This window comes from Agelaius phoeniceus, chromosome 1, assembly GCF_051311805.1.
Source record: "Agelaius phoeniceus isolate bAgePho1 chromosome 1, bAgePho1.hap1, whole genome shotgun sequence".
Lineage (NCBI taxonomy): Eukaryota > Metazoa > Chordata > Aves > Passeriformes > Icteridae > Agelaius > Agelaius phoeniceus.
The window spans coordinates 8,603,887-8,631,163 of NC_135265.1; the positions used below are offsets into that span (position 1 = coordinate 8,603,887).

The 27,277-nt window shown below is 39.3% G+C and overlaps 1 protein-coding gene across 4 annotated transcripts in view; it reads left to right on the top strand.

Annotated features, from left to right (window-relative positions):
* Positions 1-26,771, top strand: part of RBM33 (RNA binding motif protein 33) — a 103,385-nt gene extending 76,614 nt beyond the window's left edge. For 2 of the 4 annotated variants that reach the window (XM_054647310.2, XM_054647325.2), the window contains exons 16-19: positions 6,636-6,839; positions 8,225-8,413; positions 19,720-19,808; positions 19,991-26,771. In XM_054647310.2, coding sequence (XP_054503285.2) covers positions 6,636-6,839; positions 8,225-8,413; positions 19,720-19,808; positions 19,991-20,039 — 531 coding nt within the window. In that variant the 3' untranslated portion in view covers positions 20,040-26,771. The remainder of the gene's footprint in view (positions 1-6,635; positions 6,840-8,224; positions 8,414-19,719; positions 19,809-19,990) is intronic. The other 2 variants (XM_054647317.2, XM_054647333.2) reach the window with 2 other exon arrangements.
* The last annotated feature ends 506 nt before the right edge of the window (positions 26,772-27,277 follow it).

The following is a 27,277-nucleotide window of genomic DNA, read 5'->3' on the forward strand; positions in this document are numbered from 1 at the left end:
TGCAAATGACACATAAAAATGAAAGCATTTCTGAGAGTGTTAGGCATGTCCATTCAGAACTTTGATTTTGCTGTAGGTTTGACATACAGTTTTTATTATTTTTTCATAATGAGCAGGTGGGTGCTTTAACTAAAAACCATATAGTTGTGATTCAACACTGATTCAGCATGATTCACCTGTGCTTTTGTCACTCCCAGTGAAACTTCATGCAGCATGGGTATGGCTGGGACTCTCTTGGGCCAGTCCTTCTCCATGCATTAGTTCTCCTTTCAGGTGGATGAGGAACTACTTCAGTTAAGAATTGTGTTAGTACATGGGATTAAATAGAATTACCTGCTTTTTCTGCAAGATGTTTTCTTCTTCCTGTTCTGGCTTTTCATACACCATTAGGCACAGAAGATGCTCATCACATCATGGCTCACTGAAGCAGTGTAGCAGTGTCCTTTTATCACAGGAAGGGAACTATTTCTGCATTTTATTTATTTATTGCTTAGTCTGGGTGCTCTTTCTTGGGTTAAGTTCAACCTATACAAAAATTTTAGGCTGGGAAAAATAACTGAATCACTGACCAGCATCAGAAGTGTCTTTTTATTCTGGTGTGAACTGGGAATGATTTGGCTCTTTCATCACTTTTGTAGTCTGATGTAGCTTATTGCTGTGTGTACTTTCAGTCAAAACTAGCCCATTAATGTCTTAAACCAGTTGTTAATGATGAGTTGTCTATTGATAGAGTGGCATTTTCTAGCCTGGTGGGAGAGCAGTTTTCTTAACTACTGCTATTCTTAAAAAAAAAAAAAAATAAAAAAAGAGCCTTTTAAAGGTCCTAGAATGCCTGGGAACAAAAAAAAAAAAAAGGTCTCCAGGTGTTTCTCATTGGCATTTGACAGATTGAAAACAGATCTTCAAGTGTTCAGAACCAGTGCTTGGTCATGTCACTCGGTTGTGGGATATTTGGCAAGTGATTAGGCTTCCTATTCCCAGGTCCCCGGTCTGTCAGCCAGCTGTATCAAAGTGGTAAAGTATTTGGAGCACCAGTCAAAGAGAAATAGCTCATTATTAGGGGTTGCTTCTAAGATGTGTTCCTGATAATTATAGTGAAAAAATACTTGTATATATTAGATGAAAGTCACTGTTGTTCTGTGTGGTTTTTGCCTTACATTTCTTTTTCTTATGTGAGGATCACAGCTGTCTTTGTACATGTCTGTTTCACTGCAGTCAGTTGCAGTATCAGTAAAATACAAGTTTACCTATGTAAACCTATATAGCTCAGGAATAGTAATTTCTCTTCTCCTGAAAGTAAAGATGAATTTAATAATCAAAAGGATGTTTTCCTCCCCCAACTACTGTGATACTTTAAAGGTACTAATTTCTAGAAATATTGACTTAAACTGGTAACAGATGAAGGGTTTCTCCTTTCTTACAAGAAATCAATCACAGCACAGTTTTGGACTGAGATTTCCCTACAAGATTTAAGTCTTCATCGTGCTACAGAGAATTTGAGTTGTAAAGCATCTCAGAAAAGCTGACAACATTTTGCTTCTCTGTGTTATTTTTACACAAATCAGCCAGAGTTTATTTATTCCCTTATCCAGCATGCACATCCCTTTGCTATTGGACGATTTTGAATTAGCTTTACAAAGATTACATGGATAGAGCCAGCATTGTGGTGGTTAATAGAAACCTGTGCAGTGAGGTCTGTGGGCTGCAAGATCACTAACAGTGCCAATGACAGTGAAGTATGGCCTTATCGAAAGGAGAATTCATAAGAGGCTGCCCTGGGACACTGCACCACTGTCCTTCTGTGTATCCTGACAATGTTATCTGTCCTCTCAGTACGGAGTATCAAATGTCTGTCACGAGTACAGAAATTAATTTAATGTCACCTGAAGACATGCAATTAATCTTTTAGAGGTTTTCATAATACCTTTACAGAAAGAGTTGCCAGTTTGGCGGATTTGGATTTTGGGGTTTAGCAGAAGATAAGGAAAATTAATTTTTCATCAGGGTTAATACAAGCTAGCAGGGCCACAAAGGCTGAGAAAAATGGTTTGGGAATTTGTCAAGTGTTGTCACTCTAGAATAATGCTGCTTAACGTCTGATAGGTGTAATCAAGAGTTGAGATTTCTATAGAGGGGGATTAATCAATTTGCTCACTACAGAATGCAAGTTGGTGATACCATTCCTTCATGGGGTTTAAGAATGAAAATAAGATTTGATCTGTCAAATTGCAAGCAGCTCTGACAGTATCAATAGGCATTTTTATCAGTACATTTTAAAGCATTTGTTATAAATAAATTTGTCCTGCTAATGTTGGTGGCAAATAAACTTCATCTTCATCATAAAACTGTCATAATGATTATGACAGAGGCTCCAGCTTGCTAAATTCAAGCAGTCCTTCATAGAATTCTGCTTTTAGAATTTGTGATCTCATATTTGACAGAATTCTAAGTTGCTCAAAACACAACACTGACTATATATAGATCTGTATAGTGAGAGGCTGATGAAAAACAGCCTTGATAGGTATCAGTGGATTGGTTCTAAAAGTCATGGCCATTGAATGGCATCACTTCTTTTTGTTAGTCTAGTTTTAGGTCAAACTACAGATTCTTCCAGAGCAGAGGTTTGAAAAACATTCACCATGTAAATCAAATCCTTTTACCTCAATCTTTTGACCTTTATTTATATAGACACAGTATTTAAAATTAACTTGTTTTGGCACTGCTCACAATCTTTCAGTACTTGAAATTTGAAAGATGCTTTTTATACTTTCCCCTGAACAGAACTCCTGCAACTTAAAAAAAAAAGGTGTTTTCATTACTCCAGCTTTAATTGAATAATAGAAAAGTTTCTTTTTCATTGAAGAGAACTCTTTCCTGGCCAGATCCTAGGAAGGCAGACGCTTTGTAAAACTTCAAAATTTGGAGCTGGAAACTCTGGATGATTTATAATCTAGAAATTAAGGAGTAAACAATAAGAGGAAATCGTTCTTTCTTCATTGATTTGCAGACAAAGAATGAAAATTCATTTTCTGCTCAGGACTTTAGAGGAAATTTGAAGTATAAAATCAGAGCTTGTATCAATCAGTCCCAGGTCTCTGTGGTTGACTAAGGTGTTCTACCTGGGCTCAGCATTTTGTACATCAAATTGTGTGAGACAGGCCCTGATGATGAATAGGTGCATCTCTGAAAAACTTAGTGCAGCCCTATACATTGTGAAATACTCTCAGAAAGAAAATGTATTTTGACATGAGAAGGCTTAAAACATTAATACCTCCCTCTGTTGCTGCATATTTAAATCTGGGGAAGGCAGTGGTGTAAGCTGATGAAAAATAACAATACAGAAATTGTCTTTAGGAAAAACAAACATTGATTTAAGATGAGCTAGACCTGAGACATTTTAAGTAGGAGAGATGTTAGCAATTTAGTTTCTGTGATTTAGATGATATTGGGTAGCCACTGCACTGCAGCTTCAGTGGACTTACCTGCTTGCCTGTAATTTGCTGTGTGATGAGGGAACATCAGGAGTCAGCATATGTACAGTCATCTTCACAGCTCTATGTCCTTTCCTCCAAAATGTCAGTGTACTCCTGTGAGCAGGTGACCTGTCCATAATGTTCTGAGGTTTTGTAGCTTTAAGTCCAGAAGTTAAAAAGCTCTTTTCAGGTGTTTTGCTTGACTTGGTTCTTCATTGTTGTACCTGGAAAAGCCACTTGTTGTTCTCTTGCATAGAAGTGTAAGCAATGGTGGTGGTGGTGAGACTAAGTCACCACTACATGGGAATTAGTGGTAACAGTGTTTGTCCTTGCACTGTTGTGTCCTTAACCACTGAAAAAGGAATTACTGCTGAAAAGCTTCTTCTGGGTTGTTTTGCTTATTGGCACATGTCACTTAGCAGTCATGTTTGGTTTTTATCTTCAGTTGAAGCCAGACTAGCTGGAGCAGGAATTAATGTTCTGCTGACTTGCTCAGCTCTGTTAGACCTGGGGCACCATGTCTGACTCACAGACCTCTCTGGAGAAGCAGTGCTGCAGTTTTGTCTCTGCTTCCCCTCTTCAAGCCATCTCAAAACCAGTAAATGTTCAGAGCAGTGAAAAAAAGGAGTGGTTGATCCAGTTGCCTTTCCTTTCATTCTTTTTGCAGGAACAAGCAAAACTTGTTCCATCCCTTTTCTTTATTGTCTTCTGTAGGTTTTCTTATTTCTGAAATGGATTGAGTCATTAAAAAGTCCAGAGCTTTCCACCTTTTCAGGCTCACAGAAGCATCTTGGTAGCAGCAAAGACCAGTGGTGGCATTTGAGATCCCAGCAGGGAACAAGCCCCATCAGATTTTTCATCAGTGCAAACCAATGTGGTGTGCTAATGCCTTTGACTCTGTTCACTTCATACAGTTTTATTTGGTGATAATTGAGCTTGGTAGTTAAATATTGGGTGGTTGTTGGCCATCCTAGACTTTTATGTGAAATGATTGTTTGCTTTTGAAGTTTCAGTAATGAGCATGTTGGATGTGTTTTGTACCTGAGGGCTTTGCTCTCAGATGCTCTTCCGATGTGCTGGGATCCTTTTTTGGTTTGGAAAGAAATGGTTGCAAATATTTATGGTTCTCACAGCAGGCATTTAGCAGAGATTAGATTTTTAGCTCCCAGTTATTGCATTTAAATTCCTCCTAGATTTTTTTTGTTCCTTTTAGTTTCATTATCTTCCAGCTGCTGTAGGGTTGAATAAAAGAAATTATCTGATCAAGGCATAGAGTTTATGGTGATATTGATATCAGAACTAATATTAAAACAAGGATTTAATGCTGGTAAGGTTTTGTGCATATGTTTGGGTTTTTCAGGAGTGCTCTTGCTTTTGTATTTTTGAATACAAATGGAAGAGAAATTGAAGGGAAAGCTTTGTAATTTCTCACTAATTGCTGCTCTCAAAGGTTTATATACCAAACTTTCCATGAAGACTTGGTGCCATTCAGTTCAGCAGTGAAAAAAACCTTTTTGTGATTAGAGGTGGAAAAGACAGATGCACATTTCTGTTGTTTTCTTGTTTTGGACACTGTGGATAAATGCCATGATGAGCTTTAGGATTTTCCCTGTGGCAAGTTGTGCTTTTGAGTTGTAGTGCAAGGAGGTTTGAAGCTCGTTTGTGTGGGATTTAAGTACTTGAGTTCTTGATAAGTTGTAGCCTGTATATACTTTATAATGCAGAGGCCTTGATTTTGAGGTGTAAATTCTGAATTACTGAGCTATCAAACATGAACTGGCCCACATACCACGAACTGTTTCTTACCAAATCTCAGCTGAGCCTTAGTAACCAGTCCTCACTGGGTATTTCTTTTGCTTTTCTTTAATGGAGAGGTACTAATTTGTATTGTCAATGAAAATAATCTTGCTATTAGACCATAAGTCTGTTCCTTCTGCACCTTTGTGTTTTGTCTCCTTATCCTCAAGAAATGTGCCAGTTAGCATGAAACCCTCTGGTTTTTGATGTCTTACAGGTGCAAAAGGAGTTTTGTGAATATTTAAGGGAAGGGAAAAAGAAAATCCTGTGTAAATAAAGGTGCTCTCATAATACTTACTTTTTTTCCCTTAGACATGCATTCTATTTGAGAGCTTTTGTGGGGTTACCAGAGGTTGTTTATGGAATTAGTCAAAGCCTTCCCCCTGCAGATAAAATGTTCATTAGTATTTGAGGTCTAAAGTGGAAGTCCTGTCAAGGCATAGATACTGCTGTTGAAACCATGCAATAATACAACGCAGGTCATGGATGCAAAAGTACCTGATCCTTTGTCAGACTCTGCTGGTTCATGCTCCATGGAATTTTCAGTGATTGTTCTAATCTGGACAGGCAGACACAAATTCAAGAATCACCTGTTTCTAGGAAAAAAACAAACTGTTTGTGTAGAGGCAGTGTAAGGGAATAATGTCAGTGTTTGAAGCTCATGGTTTTACTGTGCCTGATTGCACCAAGAGATGTTATGGCAAGAGTTACCTTGGATGAGAGAGACACTGAGATGGTGTTTCACTGTGTTTATGATTATAAATATAAGAGCTTTGTAAGGCAAACAAAAAAACACCTTGAGGAACTGTTCCAAGTACAGACAGTGTCCAAGGAAAGGGACTGCTTGAAAAGCTGCTGGTATAGAAGTTGGAGAAGGAGTATGCACTTCAAAATAAGTACCAGCTTTTTAACTAAAGAGAGGTTGGAGGCTTAAAGATGAGCAGAGCATTTTCCTGATTCTTCCAGCCTCCACAGTTCTTTGCTCCTCCTTCTGCAATGTGTATGTCTCTCATTATATTAAAAAAAAAGAAAAGTAATAAAAATATAACACACAGCATAGTTCATATGTAAGCTGGAAGGAAGAATGATTTGGAAAGAGAAGTGAAAACAGGCAAAGGCATGATTGACCATTGTATATAATAAAACCTGAACAAAGTAAACTGTTCTTCAGCTAGCACAGATTTATTTTAGGCTGAAGTGCAATTTGCAGGCTGAGCCTTTGCACGCGCCTGCCACAGCCACCAGTTTGCTTTAGCAGGCAAAGCCCTGGACACTCTCTGAATGAGCTGAATGTGGCAGGAGCCTGCTCAGGGCAAGGGTGTGCAGTGCCTGGACCCTGAGCCGCTGTTGTGTTGTTGATTTCAGCAGGGGGGAGAGGATGCTGGCTTTTTTCACCCCGAGGGCCAACCCCAGCGGCCTCAGCAACCCCCGGAGCCGAAACAGCCGCCAGTGCGGAAGGTCACATTGACAAAGGGAATGCAGCAGCACCAACAGCAGCAGCAGGCACAGATCCATTCACCAGCTCCTCAAGGAGTCAAAAACATCCAGGGAATCCATCAACCTAAAAAGGTGATTTTTAGATGCATATCGGTGCTAGAAGTTTCACTGTCTAGCTGTGTTGGTCTATTAATAACCGGCATTCTGTTTGTCAGTTGCTAGCACAGGGCTGCATGACCCAGGAGATGCATAATTGCATATAAAGCTTTTAATCTAGAGAGACTTGTTTGTACCCAGCACAGACTGGCAGTGCCTGCAGGTTGCTTCATCTGCTGATGTTGTGGCCAGCTCAGCACTCCCTGGGGAAGTGCATGTGTCCCGAGACAGCTACTGGAGGAGATGGTAACCAGTGTGCTTTTTAGCTTTAAAACCAAGTGAGTTTTTGAAGTTGTGCTTAAGATTTCATTTTGGCAGTTTCCTCTTATGTAGGAGCACACAGTAACTGTTTCAGGATGCTCTATGCTGGATTCCTGAAGTTGCTATCACTCAGAACAGTTGGTGATCTTGTAACTTGATTTTTGCCCTGATCATGCCCTGGTAGGAGGCAGGCAAGGGTCAGGGTGGCAGCAGTGTGTGCCTTCTCTGCATTTGCAAGCTGGCACACTCCTTGAAGGTAGCTGGCATTTTGGCTTTTAAGTTAGTTCTTGGTTTTGAACTGTTGGCCATAGTCTTCCTGTTTCATAAAGATAAAGTTTTGTTGCAGATGTTGAAGGGTATGAAAAGTTATTACCCATCACAGGCTTTACAAGTAGAAGTCAAGAAACTGTTGAATGTTGACTCAGTGTTAAGTGTTAACTCTGTTTAATGTTTGTTACTCTGTTTGATTGTTATTTTTCCACTCTTGACTGTTCAACATTTGATTTGCAAGAATTAAATCCATGTATTTCCTGCTCCAGAGTACAGGGAAGAGGAACTTTGAAAAAAGTTATTTTAAAGTTATTTAGCCTTATGCGAATAAAACCAAGAGTTGGTAGCAGTAGAGATTGAAGGTGCTTGAAGCACTTTGCTGATCTTGTGAGTACATTAAATTTACCTATGGGTTAAGAATAGAAGAAGGAGAGGGATCACCTGTTGGGTTTTTTTGTCCATACTCAAAATGCTGGAGCCGAACACATGCTGCTGATGTGATCAGTGTTGAAAACTAGATTATATATTTTTGTCTGAGATCCTCCACTGTGTGATTGATCAATCTGTGCTAGAGGTGAGACTTCTAGAATGAATGCAGTATATATAACTCAATATATAACTTGTTACCCTGCTAAAAGAGGTTTGTGTAAGCAGTGGAGGAATATGTTAGTAAGCGGCCTTTCAAATTGGCAAACAGCAACAAGCTGTTTTAAATCAAGACTTTAATCAAGTCTTCAAGTGAATAGCCAACTTTTATATCCTCTGTCAAGTGCAGCACACAGAGTCAGTGGGTAAGTAAATCAAAATACTGTTACTTTTGTTGTTGGCAGGTCATTATGCACGGCAGAGGCAGAGGAGTAGCAGGCCAGATGGGCCGAGGACGCTTGATGCCAAATAAACAGAACCTGCGAGTGGTGGAGTGCAAACCTCAGCCCTGTATTGTGTCAGTTGAAGGGCTTTCTTCATCAACTACTGATGTCCAACTGAAAAACCTGCTGATGTCAGTGGGACCCATTCAGGTAGGTCAACCTTGGTTTATCATTTTTGTGCCAAAAGGCTTTCATTCCAGAAAGCTCAATTAATTCCCTGACACTAAGTACAATGCGTGTTTATTGGTAATTTATGTTTGAAGGCACCCCCACCCACACAAGCTACACCTGGTAGCAAAGGCAAGCACGTGATGATATTGCAGCACAGGAGGCACGGTAGGATTTTGCTAACCATCACATTCCTGCTGCAAAATTCTCCTTCATTTTGGAGTTCCTCTGTTATTTTCATAGGCAATACAAGCCTGTCCATTCTGTGAGGTTGTTGAAGCCAGATGGTCATATCAGAGCAGATGTATTTTGGGTGCTGTCCTTGTTTATTGTTGACTTGCACCTACTCTCCTTTTTGACATTTACCTTTTCCTGTCACTGCAGTCCTGGGGTACAAGCACCTAATGACTCAGAGGACATTTTAGCCTGTGTAGCATCCTCTACTTTTTCAGTCTTCTTTGGAGGAATTTACTGATCCTTAATTTTTGAGAAGGTTCTCTTCGTTAGGGGCCTGTGGGCAAGGTTATGACATGCACACACTTGTATCTGCTGTGCAGCTTCTGTTCACAAACTGCCTGCTGGAACTGATGTGTCAGTTAAATGACTTGAGGAAAGCAGGAGGTTTTCAAAGCAGTGAAAGGCTTAGGAGGCCCTCTCTGACTTATTGTTACTGCATTTAAAAATATCAGTCAATGAATAATGAAAAGTACAGGTGAGAATTTTTTCCTTTTGACAGGAACATTTTCAGACAAATGCAATGCATGAATTGGAGGTGTTCTGTGAGAATTCTTTATTACTAGGATCATCTCTCTGTTGCAAAACAGACTGCTCTCCTAAAAATGAACATTCTGCCTCACTTGTTCCTAATTTAGTAAATGGAATAATACTGAATTATTTACGTCATCAATTCAGAGAGGCTTAATTTGTTTGGGAAAGCAAAACTAGCCTCACAAAATACTTTGTGCCTTTGTGTTCTGTAGTACTCTAGGAAATTATTCATACAGTTCCAAAGCACATTTATTCAGTGTTTACTTGCTAAATCTTGCATGAGAATATTAGAAGGAGATTAATAGAAACCCTGCAATGAAATCTCACAATTGAGAGAAGTTATTGAGAATGTGCTAAAAAATTTATTCAGTACTTGCTGTTTCATAGCAGACTCCAAACCCTGGTCTCTCAATTCAATGTCACAGACCAATTTAGAAGGATGTACTTACAGGAGAAAAAACAATGACTAATTTTCTAGTGGGATTTGATGCATATCTATGCCCTCCAGAACTTGTATTCTTGCAGCAGCATCAACCGTACCTTTGGAAATTATGCTTTCTGAATCATCATCCATTTCCTTTCAAGAAATCTAGAAGTAGTACTTGAACAAGATGCTTGAATTTAGCTAATGATGCAGAATGTTCTTGTGCTAATTCTGCACTTGAATTTCAAGTCTGACTTGTAGAAGGCTGGAAATTTCCTGGCTTGTTTGAGACTAAATGATGTTTCACAAGTACAAATGGTGAGATATGCAGGAAAAAGTGATGCTTTTGTAGGAAGAATATGAGACTGGTTCCACCATCTGTAATACGTAGCTTTTTGATTTTGTTTTTTAATGGTACCCTGAGAAGTGGCACCACAGAAATGTTAATGCACCAAATTAGGAGAATGCAGTCACAATTTGACTTGAAGGACAAGAATGGAAAACAAGAATGTTTGAAAATCTGCATTGTTGCTGTCCACAGCAATTAGTTTTATACAGGTGATGCTAGATTTTCAAAGTGGTCAATATCCTGAAGTGCAAAAGTGGATTTTCTCCTGACTGTAAATTAATGTTTTAACTCTTGTTTATGCTCAGTGCTGCACAAAATCCCCTGCAGCTGGGATGGTCAGAGGCTGTGATAGCAAAGGGAGACTCAATTATTTCCTCATTCTTCCTTTAATATGTGTTTCATGCAAGGGATAGTGCAGGGAGGAGTGCTGAAGGGAGCTGCTGAAGAAGAGCCCAGCAGTGGCTGAAAGGGCTCCTTTCATGCAGGTTTTGGGGGTTCCTGTGTGAGGACAGTGTATGTGGGAGGCATGGGCCACAGCAAACAGATCTTGGGTAGTGCAGAGCTCTGGTCCTCTAAGATGAAGTGTTGCAGCTTGGTGGACTGAAATAGGAGAGATTTGGGGAGATGGCAGTTGTGAGAAAATAGCAAGCTGTGAAATTCTAGCTGCTTTTTTTGAAATTAGGCCAAGGTGCCCAGGTTTTTAGCTGGTTTCTGATGGAGCTGAAGAAATAGTAAGAGGAGGGAAAGGACAGTCAGTTCTATCTGACTCAGTCTTGAAGGTGTAGAATATCCTGTCTTCAGCTGTTGACTATATTCACCAAAATTTTTCTTAAGGACCTGAACTCTTTTGACATCAAGATTTTTCATTTCATTTCTCTTCAGGGAAAATAACTGTGTTGAACTCATGCTTATTTTTTGCAATTGTAAAGGAAATTTAAATCTGAATCAAAACTTAGGGAGTTCTCATCATGCCTGGATAGTGTCTTGAAATGACACATATCCACCCCCCAAATGCCTGGTTAAAGGTAAGGATTCCCAAACTGTGGGACATAGTTAAACAAGCACCTCTGATGTTAAACAAGCTCCTTGCTTTAATGCAGCATGAGACACAGCTCAGAAATCTGAGTATCTCGTGTATCAATTTCTGCTGCAGTCAAGATTTGAAGGTGGAAATGGCTGAGACAGAGCTCCCAGAGAGGAGGAAGAAATCCATGGAGCTCCTTGCTCTTTGACAAGAAGAACAGACCATGAGCACTTGTCTCACCTGGTAGAGAACCTCTGCTTCATCCTGGCCTTCCATGCTGGGGCATCTGTAAAGCAACTGAGCCCACACCAGCTCTTGGTTCCAAATATCCTGAATTTGTTACAGTGTGATCATCCTGTGTGTCTTTCTCAGAAAGTGACTCTTTGCTGGCATAACAATTTGAAGTTGTGGGAAAAGTCTATAATCTCTCAATGGAGTTAACAGGGAGGAAGAGATTACTTTGCTCTTCTGGGCCCAAAAGGCTTGGGGTTTTATTTTAGCTTTTTCTTGTCAGTATCACTCTCAAGGTACAAGTACCTTGCACAAACCTTGGGATGGGAAGTTAAAAACTTCCCTCAGTTTATGATGTTCAATGCTCCCAGCTTTGCCATCAGCTTTCATTGAGGTGTCAGTGAGTCACAGTTTGGGAATAACTGGGCATGCATGAGACAGGATGGGGGAAACTTAGAGCTGAAGTTGGAAATTTGGCATTTTTCCCTTCCCATACCCTAGAAATGGAGAAAAAATACCTTTTCCCATGTACAACCTTTGAAATACCTTCTTAAATCACTGAAATAATACCTTGCTTAATCACTGAAAACTCTTTAATTCTCATCCCTGCTTCACTGAAAGTGTTATTAACATAGGAAAAAAAAATACCATTAAGATTCTCAAGACATTGAATATAAGAAAATCTTTGGGGCTCCAGGAACATCCCCTTTGTTACATCTGCCTTTTACAACTCAAACATGATGAAATTAGCAGAAGTGCTTCCTTCCAGCATACAATTTGCTGCCATGCTCTTTCTGGAGAGGATGAGCTTTCAGAAGCAAATAACGTACCTACAGTAAAATCTCATTGTTGATTCTAAAATAATTACATGTTATAAATAAAATTATGTATTCCAAAGTGTTGGAAAGTACAGGAGATTTCTGTGCACATCACCAAACTAAAGCCTCCTGAGAATGGTGGTGGAGCAGTGACATTCAATGCACATCCATTCAGAACCACTTGATAAAGTAGATTACTAATAAGTTACAAAGGTCATGAGAAACAGCACTTGTGTTTTTCTTTTTTGTGCTCTTGAATTCAGGTTTAATGTTTATATTGTCTAAAAGTTGTGTTCAGCTAGTTATTGCCACCCTCAGATGAATTGAGTTTGGGATGGTGGCAGGTAGAGTAAACTGTTTTCTAGATCTCCAGATAATTTTAGTACTGAGAGAATTATTTTATGGAGTGTTCCATCATCATCATCTTTCATCATAGATGCAAATAGATGCAAACATTAAGCATCAGTGCAAAATCTCAGTATTTGTGAACATTTAAGATTATAAATTCTGATGCTTAAAAAAAGAGAAATTGGGAAGACACGCTGTTGTATATCAGAGGTGAGGAGAGTGTTGGGATTGTAGGTGTACTGTGAGTAGTTGTACAAATAAGGGTTTTGCTCTGCTAACATGTTCATTTCTGGTCTGGGAAAGGAAAAGCAATTCCAGTGCTGATGTGCCTGGCTTTGCTTTCCTGGAGTGACAGTGCTACCTAGTGCTGGGCTGCTGTAAAGGCAGCCCCAGCCAGCCCTTTAAATCCCATTTTACACATCTCATTTTCTTTCTATCTTGACATTTTTACTTTTTTTTAATAAACAATTAAACCATATATCCCTATATTATCCAAATCACTTATCATCAATACACTTTCAATTAACCTTCCTCTGTATTTCCTAGTATCAAAACCAATAACCAACAGTCATCATCATTCCATAACCACCCCAGAACTGACCCCTCCCAAAAAAACCCAACAGAAATATAAACCATGATCATAAGTTATCAATCAATCATCCACCAAATTTTCACGTTCTTGTAGCTTATAAAAAGCATGACACTGAAGATATCAAGATGCATTCCTGCCTGCATTCCCAGGATTTATCTGAGCTCACAGAGGCATCAGGGGAAATGCCTGGGTGCACACCCCAGAATGTGCTCCTGCAGGGCAGCAGGGGGTTCTGCTCTTACATGAGGTGCTCAGGCTGACCAGGGGACCACTGTGGTCTTTCTGCTTGGGAAAATATTTTCAGCTGTGGCAGAAGCTATGGGAGAAGATGTGGCCAGTCCTGCTCCATCCTTAGGGCTGGGGGAAAGAAGAGCAGCTCCATCATGAGCCTGCCCAGTTCAGCCTTGCTGTAGAGCTGTGTGGGAGTGACAGATGCCCAGCTCAGGGACAGAACAGCATTTCCCCTCATGACACCTTGCATATGGAAAAAGAAAGCTGAGTACTTTTAAGGGCAAATAATAGGAAGTCAAAGGTGTCAGAAAAGCAGAAAGGAGGAACAGAAGGTGGAAGAGATCAATTGCAGCAGCTGAGGGTGAAATAAATACATTCTGTCCCAGCCTCTCTGCCTGCTGGTAGTAGCTGTGAAGTGTCACTGCCAGGAAAGATGCTTCAGGTATCAGGAGACTGTGAGGACAATAAAAACATGTCTGCCTTTATTGATGGGAGGGAAGAAAAAATGGAATCTGGTTGTTCTGTTTAGAAAGTGCCTGCTGTGCTGCTATTTGACTTGTTGCAGAACAGCTTGGATCACACACTAGAGATGATGTTGGTTGGGGAAGTTTGCTTTCTTTTTGCACAGACCTGGTTTTTAATAGTTTAGATGAACTGGCACCCCTAATCCCAAACCCACTGGTGAACTGAAAGTGTGGTCTGCTGGGCAGTACATTTACTTCAGTGAGAGAAATTCAGTAAAAGAGGAAACCTTCACTTCCCATGTGTCTCCTATAGTTAAAACACCTGCTTGCTCCAGTCTCATTCCTACCTGCTTGGTTTCCATCTCCCAGTGCTCTGTTATCTCCCTTTTCACTTCTTACTCTCTGTGTAACCTCTGAGAGTTCTGGTGTCCAAGGTGTTTGCATTCTGCAGTCTCTGCTTTGTACTTGAGGATGTCCTGCTGTTTGTCTCAAGGCCCTTGGTTTTGCAGTGAAGTTTTACTAGAGATTAATTTGCTGTTCTGATCATACTGGCTCTTTCAGTATTGTACAAGAAAGTACAAATTTAATTACAGAGCTTGGATAGAGGAGAAATTTGAGGGCAGTGTAGATCTTCAGGCCTAAGGAAATACCTTCAGAGGGAATGGTCCTTTTATGATACTCATGATTTAGTCACTGGTAGTAGTTCAGTTGCAGAAAAAGCCAGAGCTGCTGATTATTTTTTAAGTTTTTGAGTTAAATAGTATGTTTTAAAACAGCTTGTAAGCAAACTCTCAATCAAAAGTATGATTATGAAATTCTGAGCTTCTTGAATTTTCCATTCAGCCTAAGATCTGCATGGCAGTTCCTAAGCAGAAAAAGAAGACAGTCAAGATCAATATGAGCTCTGTGCTTCCTAAATCCTTTCCATGTAAAATACTCTTCCTCACTCTAAACTGGCTTTTTATTTTTAATGCTAGAAATATGTCAGAATGTAACTTCTGTCCTCCAGAGTCAAACATGCTCAGAATACCTGTGACCTCAGGCTGCTATCAGGAACTGCTGCACAGTAGATCTGTACTGCCAAATCTGTGAAGTAACCAGTCATTTGAAATCCCTTGGAAGTTATTGTGTGTATTGTCAATCCTTTCCACCTGAGTGGGTCCCAGAAGAGGTTTTCATCCTCTGGTGAACATCTGACTAGGTCAACTTAAAGAGAAGATGTGAATGAAGTTGTTTTCTCAGAGCTGTGACGTTTGGGAGGATTGTGGCATTTCAGGTTAGGGGCTCATGATAGGAGGTTCTGGTGTTGCAGTAGGGAAGTCTCCTGTGGAGGAAGTAAATCAAACAATGCTCACTAGAACCAGCTGGTCTCCAGAGGCAGAGCTGCAGCCACCCTGCCTCCCACCACTGGCCTTTCAAAATCTGTAGGTGTCAGAATAATAGCAAACTCTGATCAAATGCTTACTGAAGTGTCATGCTTTGGAAAACATAGAACCATGTGTTTTGTCATTACAATGGAGATCATAAGACACTGAATTACTTTTTGAGAAATGGGTGTTGGATTTGCATGGCTGTGTTTTTGTAGTGGGGGGCTACAGGAGTGGATTCTGTGAGAAGCTGCCTGAAGGTTCCCCTGTGTCTGATTGAGCCAATGCCAACCAACTCCAAGATGGACTCACCACTGCCTGACCATCACCATCAGCAGTGGTGGTTGTGCCTCTGTTTTCAAATAGTAATGTGTTTTCAGAAGGGGAGAGGGGCTATTGAATGTTATCACTGAAAAAAAACAAAAAAACAGCTGCCAAATTATTCAAAAAGGATGAAGAAGTTCAAGTGTGTTAAACTAGCAAAGTAACATGGGTAAGATTTGTAAAATGAATTAATTTTTGGATGTATTTTCCTAGCTTGTTTGTTTGGAATCAACAAAAGCAGAAGCTGATGGACTAAGTCTTTGAGATAATGCCTTGAATATTTTGGGATAATAAAATTCAACAGGATACACAAGGAAGTTTTCTTCTGACTGTAGCTGTTAACATCTTCCAAACGTAGGATCAGCTCTAAACTGCAAATCACCCCAAATTCAAAAAGACAGAAATAATCCAGTAGGATGAGAATGCAGTAATTTTACTTCAGGTTTCTCCTGAAGTGGAACTCTTAATTTCTGTTCCCAGCCCATAGCCTGTCTGCTCAGGATGGGATGGCAGCAGCTGAGGCCCTGCACCTATGGTAAATGTGTTGTGTGCCTTATCATCAGTGTTCTTAGAACATAACAGTCAGGGCTTAGGTAGTTAAGTGAGAAAGAAGGTATTGTCCCAAAGTCAGAACATAAATAAATCTTTGTTAGCTGGATGCATAGTGTTCACACTTGCAAGTCATGATAGATGAGGATTTGTTTGAAAACACAGCAAAGATGGTGCCATTTCAGACTGTGGTCACATCTTCAGAGTAATTTGGCTTAGTAATTGTCTCTTGTTAAAACAGAACCTGAAGGGGTTTTTTATCTATACCCAAGGAAGGTGTGTGTACCTCATGTACCTTAACAAACACGAAGTGATTATGCATCATTTTTGCTGACATAGTCTGATTGCAGCAGAGGCTGAGAATTTGGATAAAACCCATTTAATTTTTTTTTTCAGAAAGTTTCCAACTGGAGCAGTACTGTTTGTGCAACATTAGTCTATCCCTTGTTTTGCAGTCCTTAATTCTCAGTCTTAAATCAGGCATGTGTAACTGCAGCAGTTGAGAAGATGCTGCCTTACCCCAGGCTGGGTGCTGGGTTGTGTTTAGGCAGTTCAGTGAAGGATCAGATGGGTGGTTTTTTGTTTCCATAGTTGTATTGACCAGTGAAATTAAATCTGATAAAGATGCTTTTTAGTAAACTTACCCAAGAACTGATGCCTTGTTGCCAAAGCAGTTGAGTATTAAAATGCATTTAGTGTTTTGATTGCTTTTGGGGTTTTTTTTTTGCTCTGGAAAATAAAGCAGTAATACAGTGTAAGAACACAGTACCCAAACCAGTCAGTTAATAAGCTTATTAATTCATAAGAAAGTATAAATAAGTTATCTATAATAATATTAAGATGCTTTGCCTAATTTGGTTAATAAGTCTGTGTTATACCAGAATGTCTTCCTTTAGTCAATTTTTACATGCTAATTACTGAGAAACTTGTTAATAATTCATCATCATGCTTGTATAAACTGCAAAATCAAATTTTACTTTTGCTCCTCTCCAGAATATTAATGCAGTAATATCTCAGTTCTTGTGGGAAAAGTCACCAAAAGCAGCTTCTCTTCTTCAGTTGATCACAACAGGAGTCTGGAGCATAAAGCACTGGGGGAATCTGCTGTGGTAGTTGAGTGAGACCTGACATTGTGGGGAGGATCACTTGGAGGCAGGACATGCAGGGTGCAGGTTCTTGTACAGCTCCTCTTGTTGAACTGTTCTCTGAAATATTCATTCTTTCAGTGATTCAGACAGGTTTTTCTGTCATTAAAAGCGTTGACTTCTTTGAACAGAAGAGATTTTTTGTTTGTTTTCAGCTGTAATTCAGAGATATTTTTGTTGGCAACTCTTAAAGTTTGTTCTTTCCAAATCTTACTTAAAGGCTGTTTTTAATTTTTAGTCTTCAAAGCATAGTCCTCAGTGACGAGACTGACTTAGTTCATGGTTCTTTCTTTTTTAGCAAGAAAAGTGGTGTCAAGGAAACATGTGTTAAGATCTAGTTCAATAAATCATAAAAAAGTGAGATCAGTAAGGAAGGAGAACACAAACTTCAGCATCTCTGTCACATTCCTGCAGATAAACCTGCAGGTGAATTGAGCTTTATCCAGGGTCTTTCACCACTGCTTTTTGCAGCATGACTGCATTCTTGTTGGTAAAATGTGCTTAACTGTGTCAAGAGCATTCTGATTTAAAAAGAAATAAAGATCATCCTCTGAGTGTGTTTTGTTAAAGTTAAATCCTATTTCTCCCAGCTCAGAAATGGAGAAGTTGCAGTGACTTAGCTGTACCTTTTCATCATAGCAGCTTTCCAAAAACTATAAAATGCAAATTAACCTCCTGATGCTTATCAGATTTGCTGAATCCTTTAACTTTTACTCAGCTTTCACTTTGAAATCACAGGCTGGTGGAAATACTAAACATCTGTGATTTTCCTGGAGAGAGGAAAGTTTCCTGTCAGTTAGAAGAAGGTGCAAAATTAATTGCTTCAAAATCACAGATAGGTAAGTTACAGAAAGTGGCAAAGCTGAATTGTCAGGCTTAGATACAAAGAAATTGGACTTATCAGGTGCCATGGCTCTTGTTAAATACACATTTACCAAGAGAGTCTTATGTGTTCAAAAAAGATAGAAGTAGACAATTTTAATAACAAATTTCATCTAGGCATATGACATCTTGCTTTAAATGCTCCATTAGATTGAATGAACAGGGAACAGATTAGTGGGATTAAAAATTCTTTCACTAAGAGATACCAAAGTGTGTCACTGCCAAAATGTGTTGAGTGGGGTTGTATGTTGTTTCACAAGGAATCCTTGCTTCCTCCAAAGATCTGTGGTGCTTTTTTAACAGTCTAGATGGTGATACAGAGTTTTTGAAGGCAAAGTTTAAAATCCTGAGGACTGACCATCAGAGGGCTGGAATCATCCAAGTGTGGGGGATGCAGCTGAGTTCCAGGCAAAATGCAAGAGCAAAGAATTATGTTTATATTATCCATCAGGAGATCATAATCTAGAACAGTTTAAGGTGTCCATATACATGCATTTGTCTGTGTGTGTACATATCTCAGTGTAAAACTGTATTGCCATTATGTAGAAAGTCAGAGAAAAGTAGAATGTTAATAATTCTTTATTCTGCATCCAAAGCTGTAAGAACAACTGGAAGCTGAATCAGAACAATTCTGTCTTTAATGTGCTGCAGCATAGGCTATTAAACATCCAGAACTTTCTGTGAGATGTTGGAATCACTGTGGTACTGTGAAATTTCGATGGAAGCCTTCAGATCTGTTTTAACCTCATTACTCTGAAATCTCTGGCCTGTGTTCACAGGCAGCAGGATTGCAGGATCATATTTCCATCCTGAGTATTCTGTGATGCTGAATACTTGCTGGATGTTCTCACTGATTCTTGGATATGTAGCTATTTAATGTGTGAATCTTCATCTTCTTGAATTTCTCAAGTGTCTTTTTGAAAATTATTCTATTATAAATGAAGTGCTAACTCAAAAACTCATAAACTTTAATCTTCATAAGTGTGATAACAGCTCTTAACCAAGGCCACAGGGCTGCTCTCTGGGGTCAGCCTGACCTGCTGCAAGCAGGGAGTAAGGACATCAGTTCTCCAGAGTCCTGGCTGAGGTGTGCTGGAGTTTTGGAGAGCTCAGTACTGTGCAGGGGGTTTGTCACAGCTGAAGCTTTGTGAAATTCTCTCTCATGGTTGGGAGGCATGTGTCAGATGGACTTGTCTAGGAGATGTGTGTTGTGTGGAGGACTTGGAAGTGGTGACCTAACCCATCTCACCGTGGTTTTGTGGTGATGTCTGCCAAAAGCTGGCCACTTGTTTCATAAAAACAGCATGAGGATGTGCAGTTGAGAGAAATTACCACTTTTTTCTGTTTCTGCCCTGCCTAACCTGTGGAAAGCCCTGATCCCTTAATGTACCTCAGGTAAATGACTCCAGGTGTTTGTGTGGGCAGTTGAGCCCTGACCACTTGAATGCTTCTTACTTGGTGGGAGTTTGGCTGTGGGGTTTGGCTCATCTGCTCTTGAATTGAAGAATTGTCACCTTTGCTTAACAAGTGATAGTCTGGGTTTTCCAGGTGGTACAGTTGCTTAAAGCATCAAGTCAAACACCATCAGCTGGGACCCTGACTGCAGTCTCAGAAGTCTCTTTCCAGTCTATTCTTTTATTGCACAAAAAAAGAAAACAGAAATCTGTTTCTGAATAAAGAAATACAGCAAAATTTCAGTCGATTTCATGCTGTTGTGAAGTGGATCTTGAAGTGAATATTAAAAATATGTTTTGGCTTTTCTGTCTCTGCAGAGTTTACAGATGCTCCCTCAGCAACGGAAAGCCATAGCAAAGTTCAAGGAGCCAGCACATGCTTTAGCATTTCAACAGAAATTCCACAGGTAAATAATTAAGCACTGCTGCCACCATGGGTCCTTCCTTCCTTTCAGAAGATAAAATCAGTCTCCTCTGGCTCAGTGTTTCTTTAATCCAATCAAGCATCTGTTGATTAGTGACCTTCATGGAAGCTCCATGCCCGAATCAGTCTGAGCACCACATTTAACTTTGTTTTAACTTTTAACAGGCACATGATAGATCTGTCCCACATCAACGTGGCACTGATAGTGGAGTGATGTCTGCAGAGAAGCCCCTGCACCAGCCTCAGTGTACTGTGGAGCTACAGACTCACAGAGGAAAATCCATCGGGTTGGGACCCTGTCAGCTCAGTCTGTAACTGCTCTGTTGAACTCCAGAAAGCACCAAGGTGACCTCCAGGAGAGGTGAATTCGACAGGATCTGCAAAGGTGGAATTTCTGTTCAGTTTCTTCACATTCTGTTGTAACCACATGGAATTATAGAGTTTTTTTTTTTTCCCAAAATGCTTTTGATGCATGTAGACATTGTTCTTCAGGATCCTACTGTGTGACCACAGTGACTTGAGAGAGAACGGTTACAGCGAAAGATTTGAAAAACTTTCAAAGAATAGCAAAGAATATTTGATAATGGTTGCTCTTATCTTCAGTGCAAGGTATTTGAATGAAAACACATTTTTCTAAACAAATTAGTTGCATTGTATACCTGAGAGCACAGAAGGTATTCTTGCATAGATTTGAACATGGTCTGCTTTGCTGAGTAGCAGTTTGCTGAGAAGCTTTGGAGGTGACACTGGAAAATTGTAGTTTTGATTTTTGTAAATAAGTCTCTGCATTTTTCTATTCCAACATAGACTTTCATTTTCTCTTTCCAACTCCACTTATTCCATAAAACCCTGTGTAGGAGGAATAACACTGCTGTATTTTCCCTTGGTTTTTAAAAACAAGGATCTTCACCCTTCAGTAGCATCGTGGGGTAGTGAACTCTGAGTTGTAATTAGGTTGTTTTAAATAACTCTGCCAGATCTAAGGAAAAAGAAGTATTTGGTGGGTTACTTCAAAAATGTTATGCAGGAAGAGTGGTGCATTCCTGATAGTTCTTCTGGCCTAGTGTTTCATGGTTGCCTCATGCTTTATTTTGATCAGGTTTTTTTCTTTGAGATTTATTTTGTCATTAATGCTGAACAGTAAGAAACCTGTAACTGAAGGGACTTGTTTTGATGTGGTGTTCCTGATACATAAAGAACAATAAGGACATTGTGAATCTCCTGATGAGCGTGTCAGTTCCCAAAAATGCTATGAAAACATTAAGGAGCTTATATTTTATTCAAAGTAAAATTCATAATATTTCCTTTTGGTTAGAAGCATCCAGAGGGGGTTGCCAAAGTAACAATTTTTTCAGTTACTTCTGAATAAACTTATTAAAATGTCATCTTTATATTGGATTCCAGTTTTTATGAACATTTCCTTAGTTTTTAGACCATGATATTTTGCTTCATGCTTTATTTTAGGAATACTCTTAAGCACTCCACCTGCTTTTTGAAGGGGGGACTTGCAGAAATGTAGGTTTGTTACCTGAGTGACTGCAGAAGAACACTATGGGTATGAAGTAAAAGAGCTGCAAATGGGGTCCCAAATAGGCATGCCAATCTAGAAGGGATGAGCTAAGCAAATTTATACTACCTTTTTTTAATAGTATCTTTTTTTTTTTTGGATGATTTAATGGCACAGATACCTAATTGGCTTTCTTCCACTTTTGGTCCAGATTTTCAATTAAGTAAAAGTTACCAAAAATAATGAGGGAATAAGTACTGTCAAAAGACTTTTAGGTAGACCTGCTCTCTATTCATTGAAATAATTTAGGATAACATGGTGCTTGGGAAATATTCTTTAAGTCCATTTAAAATTTAGTGACAAGACACAGTAACAGAATGAGAATCTTTTCATGGAGGCAGGGTTTACAGCCACCTGTATAATTCATGCATAATGTTTAATGACAGCCACAGCTGCTGTACATGAAGTGCTGTTAGTGCTTCAGGGTAGAGCCAAGCCCAGGACAGAGCTGCAGGTAGGAAGTGCCCAGTGGGACCAGCCCCAAAGACCTGCAGAGTGATCAGCCCCAGGCTGTGGAACTCCTCACACCCTTAGCTCTGGGACCCCTACACTGCCTCCTCAGGTTATGTCACTTTTACTCCTAAGAAATACCTGGTGATCTTTAAAATAAGGCATTGAACAGTTGCTCATCCCACTGTTAGGGAGCAGCTTCTCTGCAGTGAGCAGGACAAGGAGACATCTCCGGAGTCACGGTAGTGCGTGCCTGGAAATCTGGGATAGATGCAAACTCCAGACAGGCCAGCAGCTGAGTTCAGCAGTAGGAACATCTGCAGTTGATCAGCTGTCCTGTCAGAAGCAAACATTATTGGGGTTAGAGGGTTTCTTGGAGCCTAAGAATATGGGTTTGATTCAAAAGTCAAAGAAGTTTGTAGAAATGCTCCTGCTTTGGGTTTTGAATCCATCCCAAAGAGCCTGAGGTTCAGCCAACTTAAGTTTTAAAAATTTTTATTCAGTTGGGTTTTTAATTTTTTTTTTTTTTTGAGACAAATGTGTGGCTTTGGAATAAAGGCATGAAATGGCCTCATATCTATTTAAATGAAGGAGTGACATGAGCAATGCCTGTTTAATGAGTAGATGCATCCTCTTTAACAGCAGTTGCAGGAGATTTATGCTTGTGCATAGACAGGGTATGGGTGGATTGCTGGGGATTAATTCAGCTGCTTACTGCAGTACCTGGGTACCTTCCTCCATGTAAACCTACCTTATGTATGTATGTCTATATTTGTTTTATTATACACATACATACATACTCACACCCTGTGTTGTCACCATGTCTCTCTAATGTCCTAAAAAACTCAGTAGCAAAAGTAGCAATTAGGTGAGTCATTTTTTGAAATGTTTGTGTTCTCTTACTGCTCAAATCATAACCTAAAAGTGGATCTCTTGGCATTGATTGGTTTGGATGATACAGCTCCTTTAGATCCATTTACTGTCTCCTCCCAAAAACACCCAAAGGAAATAGAGGTAAAGCTAGACAGACGTGTTCTTGATGTGTTCTCTTCCAGCACAGAGTTAAATCTGAGCATTCTAAGTTAACTTTCTTGGAAGATCTGTTGCAACCATTATCTTGTTCTTTCTTTGTAGTGAATTCACAATATGATGCAAAATGGAAAAAAAGAGAAGGCATTTATGTAGTATGTAAATATTGACCTTTTAAAATTAAAATGCTACTCAAAGTGCTTACAGTCAACCACATCTTAGCTATTTGTTAGTTTTTTGTGTTGTCTTATCTAAATTTAAATGGATATGGTTCCATAAATGTTGATGTGTTTTTGTGTATATCTTCAAATTTTTATAAAGATGCTAGTAAGTCAATACATATATCCTGATCTGTGTATTATTTGTTCAGTTTTTATTAGCATAATTTTATAATTATTTAAATAGGCAACTCCAGTAGGTGGTTATATGAAGTCAGCTTTTTTTTTTTTTCAAATTATTTCATTTCCATCTTGTACCACTGGAAAATTCACTTTATAACTATTCATATTTTGCCTTGACTAAAATATTGAAGTACCCATATGATCTGTGGTATTTTAGTTGAATGTTCTATTTTTTTTTTTTTTTTAATTAAAAAAACCCTTAAACAACTCTGTCCTTTAACTTCTGAGGGGAAACACTGTCAGACCAAGGCACGGGGTCTCTCTGGGTTTGTTCCATTGTGCTGTTTGCAGGTACAAATTTAGGCCTGTGGTGTAATACTGTCCTCAAAAATTGGGGCTGTTTTGGTTGCACAGTTTGGGTTTCACATGTGGGGCAGGTTGGTGGCACATTGGTGCATCCCAGTGTTATCAGTGCCACACCTTATCAGTGCCACACCAGCCTCTGGTGTGGTGCTGGGGATGGATGCTCAGGGTCCTTGCTGCAGGCTGGGGGACCAGGACAGCTCTGTAGCATTTCCATAGCCAGAGGGATGCTGTCCTCAGCCCACACATATCCCCAGTGTGACTTTGGGAAGGAGGAGTGGATCCAGGCACCCCCTCTGCATGGTATCCTTGGATATTTAGTTTATCCCCCCCATTTAAATCTGAAGGTTTGCTTCAGATTTCTGATTTTTTGTAAAGAAATCCTTCTAGCCTGTAAAATGCCAAGCAGACTGAGCATTTTAATTCACTAATGTTAGGTTCCCTCTGCAAGGACACAGATGAGAGTAAAACTGAAGGTTATTTCAGAATAACCTTGGAGGTCCTCAAAGTTGTGTTTTTTAATGTCAGGTACTGGGGATTAAAAAAACCAAACTTTTACTTGGTGCTATATTTATCTTTTTTTAAAGCTAGTGTTTTTTATCTGTGTAGTTTGAAATGATGCCGTTTCCCTGGAAGCTGCTGCAGGCACTTCCTGCCCTCATTAACCGTGTGGCTGTATGTGTGTGTGGGTGTGTCACCCTTGTGCCTGGGCTGAGAGGGGGTGGGAGGCTCTGGGGGTTCTTTTGAGAGGTTTTTTTTGCCCTAGTTTTTTGGGTTTTTATTTTTCTTTTTTTTTTTTTTTTTTGGTTTTTTTTTTTTTGGTTTTTGGTTTTTTTTAGTTTTTTTTTTTTTTTGTCTGCTTGGGAGATACCCTGGATTTGTTCTCTGGCATAGTATTGTGCTTTTCCTGTCCTTTGTGTAGTACTCTGTCTGTGATACGAGTCATGGTACTTGAAGGTAGAAATCTGTGTCACCTGTTCACTGTCAAACAGGCATTTTTTGTTCAGAGAGACATAAACCTTTTTTTTTTTAATGCATTTTTGTGCTTTTGTTTTTGTTTCTTTTTTTAGCATCATGATAGATGAGAAATTAAATGTAAAGGAAACAAATCCTAAACAGATTGCAGAAAGTTAGCTGTATTATAAAGGTCATTTAGGGTAACATAGAGCTTTTGTTTCAATGTTACCTTAAATCATGCCTTGTCCTCGAATTAATTCATAACTATAATACTTGAAAGTATTTTATCTTAAATTAGTATCAAATCCTAAGGATTTTCTGTAAGGTTTTTTTGTAACCTGATTTTTAAGCATGGAGATAACTTACTGTCCACATGAGCGCAGGGGCTTGTGTACAAAACCAGATTCATATTGGATCCTTGGGTATGCCAACTTCTGGTACAATATGGTTGGGAAGGATCATTTTGTTCTTTATAATGCTGCTTTTGGCAGGGTTGGGTTTTTTAATTTCAAACAAACAAACAAACAAACTCCTTTTCTGCTTCTCTACTTTGGTGGAAAGTGTGGTCCTTATTGCACTAAAGAAAACCTCAAGGTGAAAGTTAATCTCACAGGGTCTTTTAGGTGCTTGTGTTGCTCTCTGCTTTCTTGGTTCACTGATTTTTCTAATGAAGTGGAAATGGGCTTTATAGATACACTTTTTCAACAGGTTACACTGCTTTTATTTTATGTAACAGCACTTGTGTTCAGTGGTTTTTACCATCTAAACTTTAAACAGTATTGCAGATTAAAAATACTTTTGTAAAAGGACCTGTGTACAGTTAAATGTAGCTGTATTGCAATGTTGTGTAGTCACATGGAAGATCACAGTTTCCAACACGGCTGTATTGATGTTGTGTTTGTTCAGGATTTTCTTGGTGTGCATCTAATGGATTTTAATATGCATGGTATTTTTTTCCTAGTGTCTGTCAGGCTGAGATTGGAACCTTACAGTTTTATCTCTATTTTGAGAATAACAAAACCATTTGTTCGCAGGTTTTCTTTTTCAGATGATGAAACTTCTTTCAGCAGTTTAACTTCTAATTAATAGACATTTTTACTTACAGATCCAGCAGAGACCAGATGCTAACCCTTATTTATTCACAGCTGATCTTCTGTACCATTGCATATAATTTTTTTATAAAGGAGCCTTTGGATTAAGTCAATATTCTTTTTTCCTGTGGTGCCCTTTGCCTCTCTGCTATGCTTTTTCTCATTTTCATCTCATTTGCCCCCATTTTTCCATTTCCATTTGTATCCTTGTTATGTTCCCACCCTTTTCATTCTCTGTTCATCTCTCTGCTTTTTTTCCTGAGTGCATTGCATTCAATCTTTTGCTCTGTCTTCTGTTCTTCCAGCTCTTTTGAGGGTACTTGAACCCTAGATGTCCTGCTCTGAAATCCACCCTACCACACTCTCCTTTGCAGACTCTGGTGCCTGAAGTTGAGCTTGCTTTGGTACAGGTGTCACCCCTTAGGCCATGCTGCCCATCCCAGAGCACTGGAGAAGCATCACTTAACACTTTTGCTTTGCAGTTTTACCCATGCTGGGGAATGTAGACATTTCCTTTACATGCTTGAGCATTTAGCCAGGCTAAACAGGATTAACAACTATTTTATCCTTTTCACTTTTTCAGGAGCTCTGTTCTTGAATTCAGTGATAGTAATAGCACTTTTTGTTATTGCCACGTAGAAATACCAACACTGTCGACACGATTCTACCTCCTATTACTATTACTGAATGTGATCCTTCCTAACCTGTAAAGTCCTAAGCAGTGTGTATATATATATATATATAGATAGATACATATTTATCTGTATCTGGGTGTTTTGAGAATCATTTCAAATGTACTGCTCTAATCTGGATTGCAGAGTTTGTTTATTAGCAGTTCAGGATATAAATTCAGCAGCCGACTGTATCATACTGACTGCACTGGGAGTGCATCTGCCTCATGTTTCCTACAGCATCATCTGCACCAGGTGTGCACTGCTGATTGCTTGAGTGTAATACTGGACTATACCAAACCCTCCACGAGCATAAGAGATCTTTGTCTTACCTATTTGGGTGAATGTAAAAATGGAAACACAAAGATGATCTCGTGTACAAGTTTTTTTACATGTATTTCCATGTTTTGAAATGTGAACATGTAAATATATTTATTGTACCTAAAATATGTCAATAAAACCTGATCTTTATAATTTCCTGCTTGTTGTTGCTTGTTGATGTACAACTACAAACTTGTCAAAAAAGGCTTCACACACTGGATTATTTTACCATTTTTATTATGGTATCACCTCTGGGCTTGCTTTTACATCAGCAGCGTAACACAGGGTTCTTCACCAGCTGTGCAAAGGTGCCCCAGATGGAAGCAAAAGTGGCTGAGGGTAAAAGGAACTTGTGCTTGTGTGGCTGGGTAAAAGGGTCTGGAAAACAAGAGGGGTCTCTTTAAAAAGAGATAACATACATACAGGAGGAAAGCCTGTGAGTGTTGAAGCTTTTCTGGTGCTTTTTAGCCATACTGACATGTCAAATGGAAGATCTCTACTTTCAAATATTGCTTAATTCATGCCATAAAGAGGAGCTTTTGGCAAGCTGAGTTTGGTAACCATCCTGAACACAATTATATCAACATAAATGGAGGCTAATTCCACTGGTCTGCTGTAGATCAAGAAAAGTTCTACAGAAAAGAGGGCAGAATCAGCTGTTT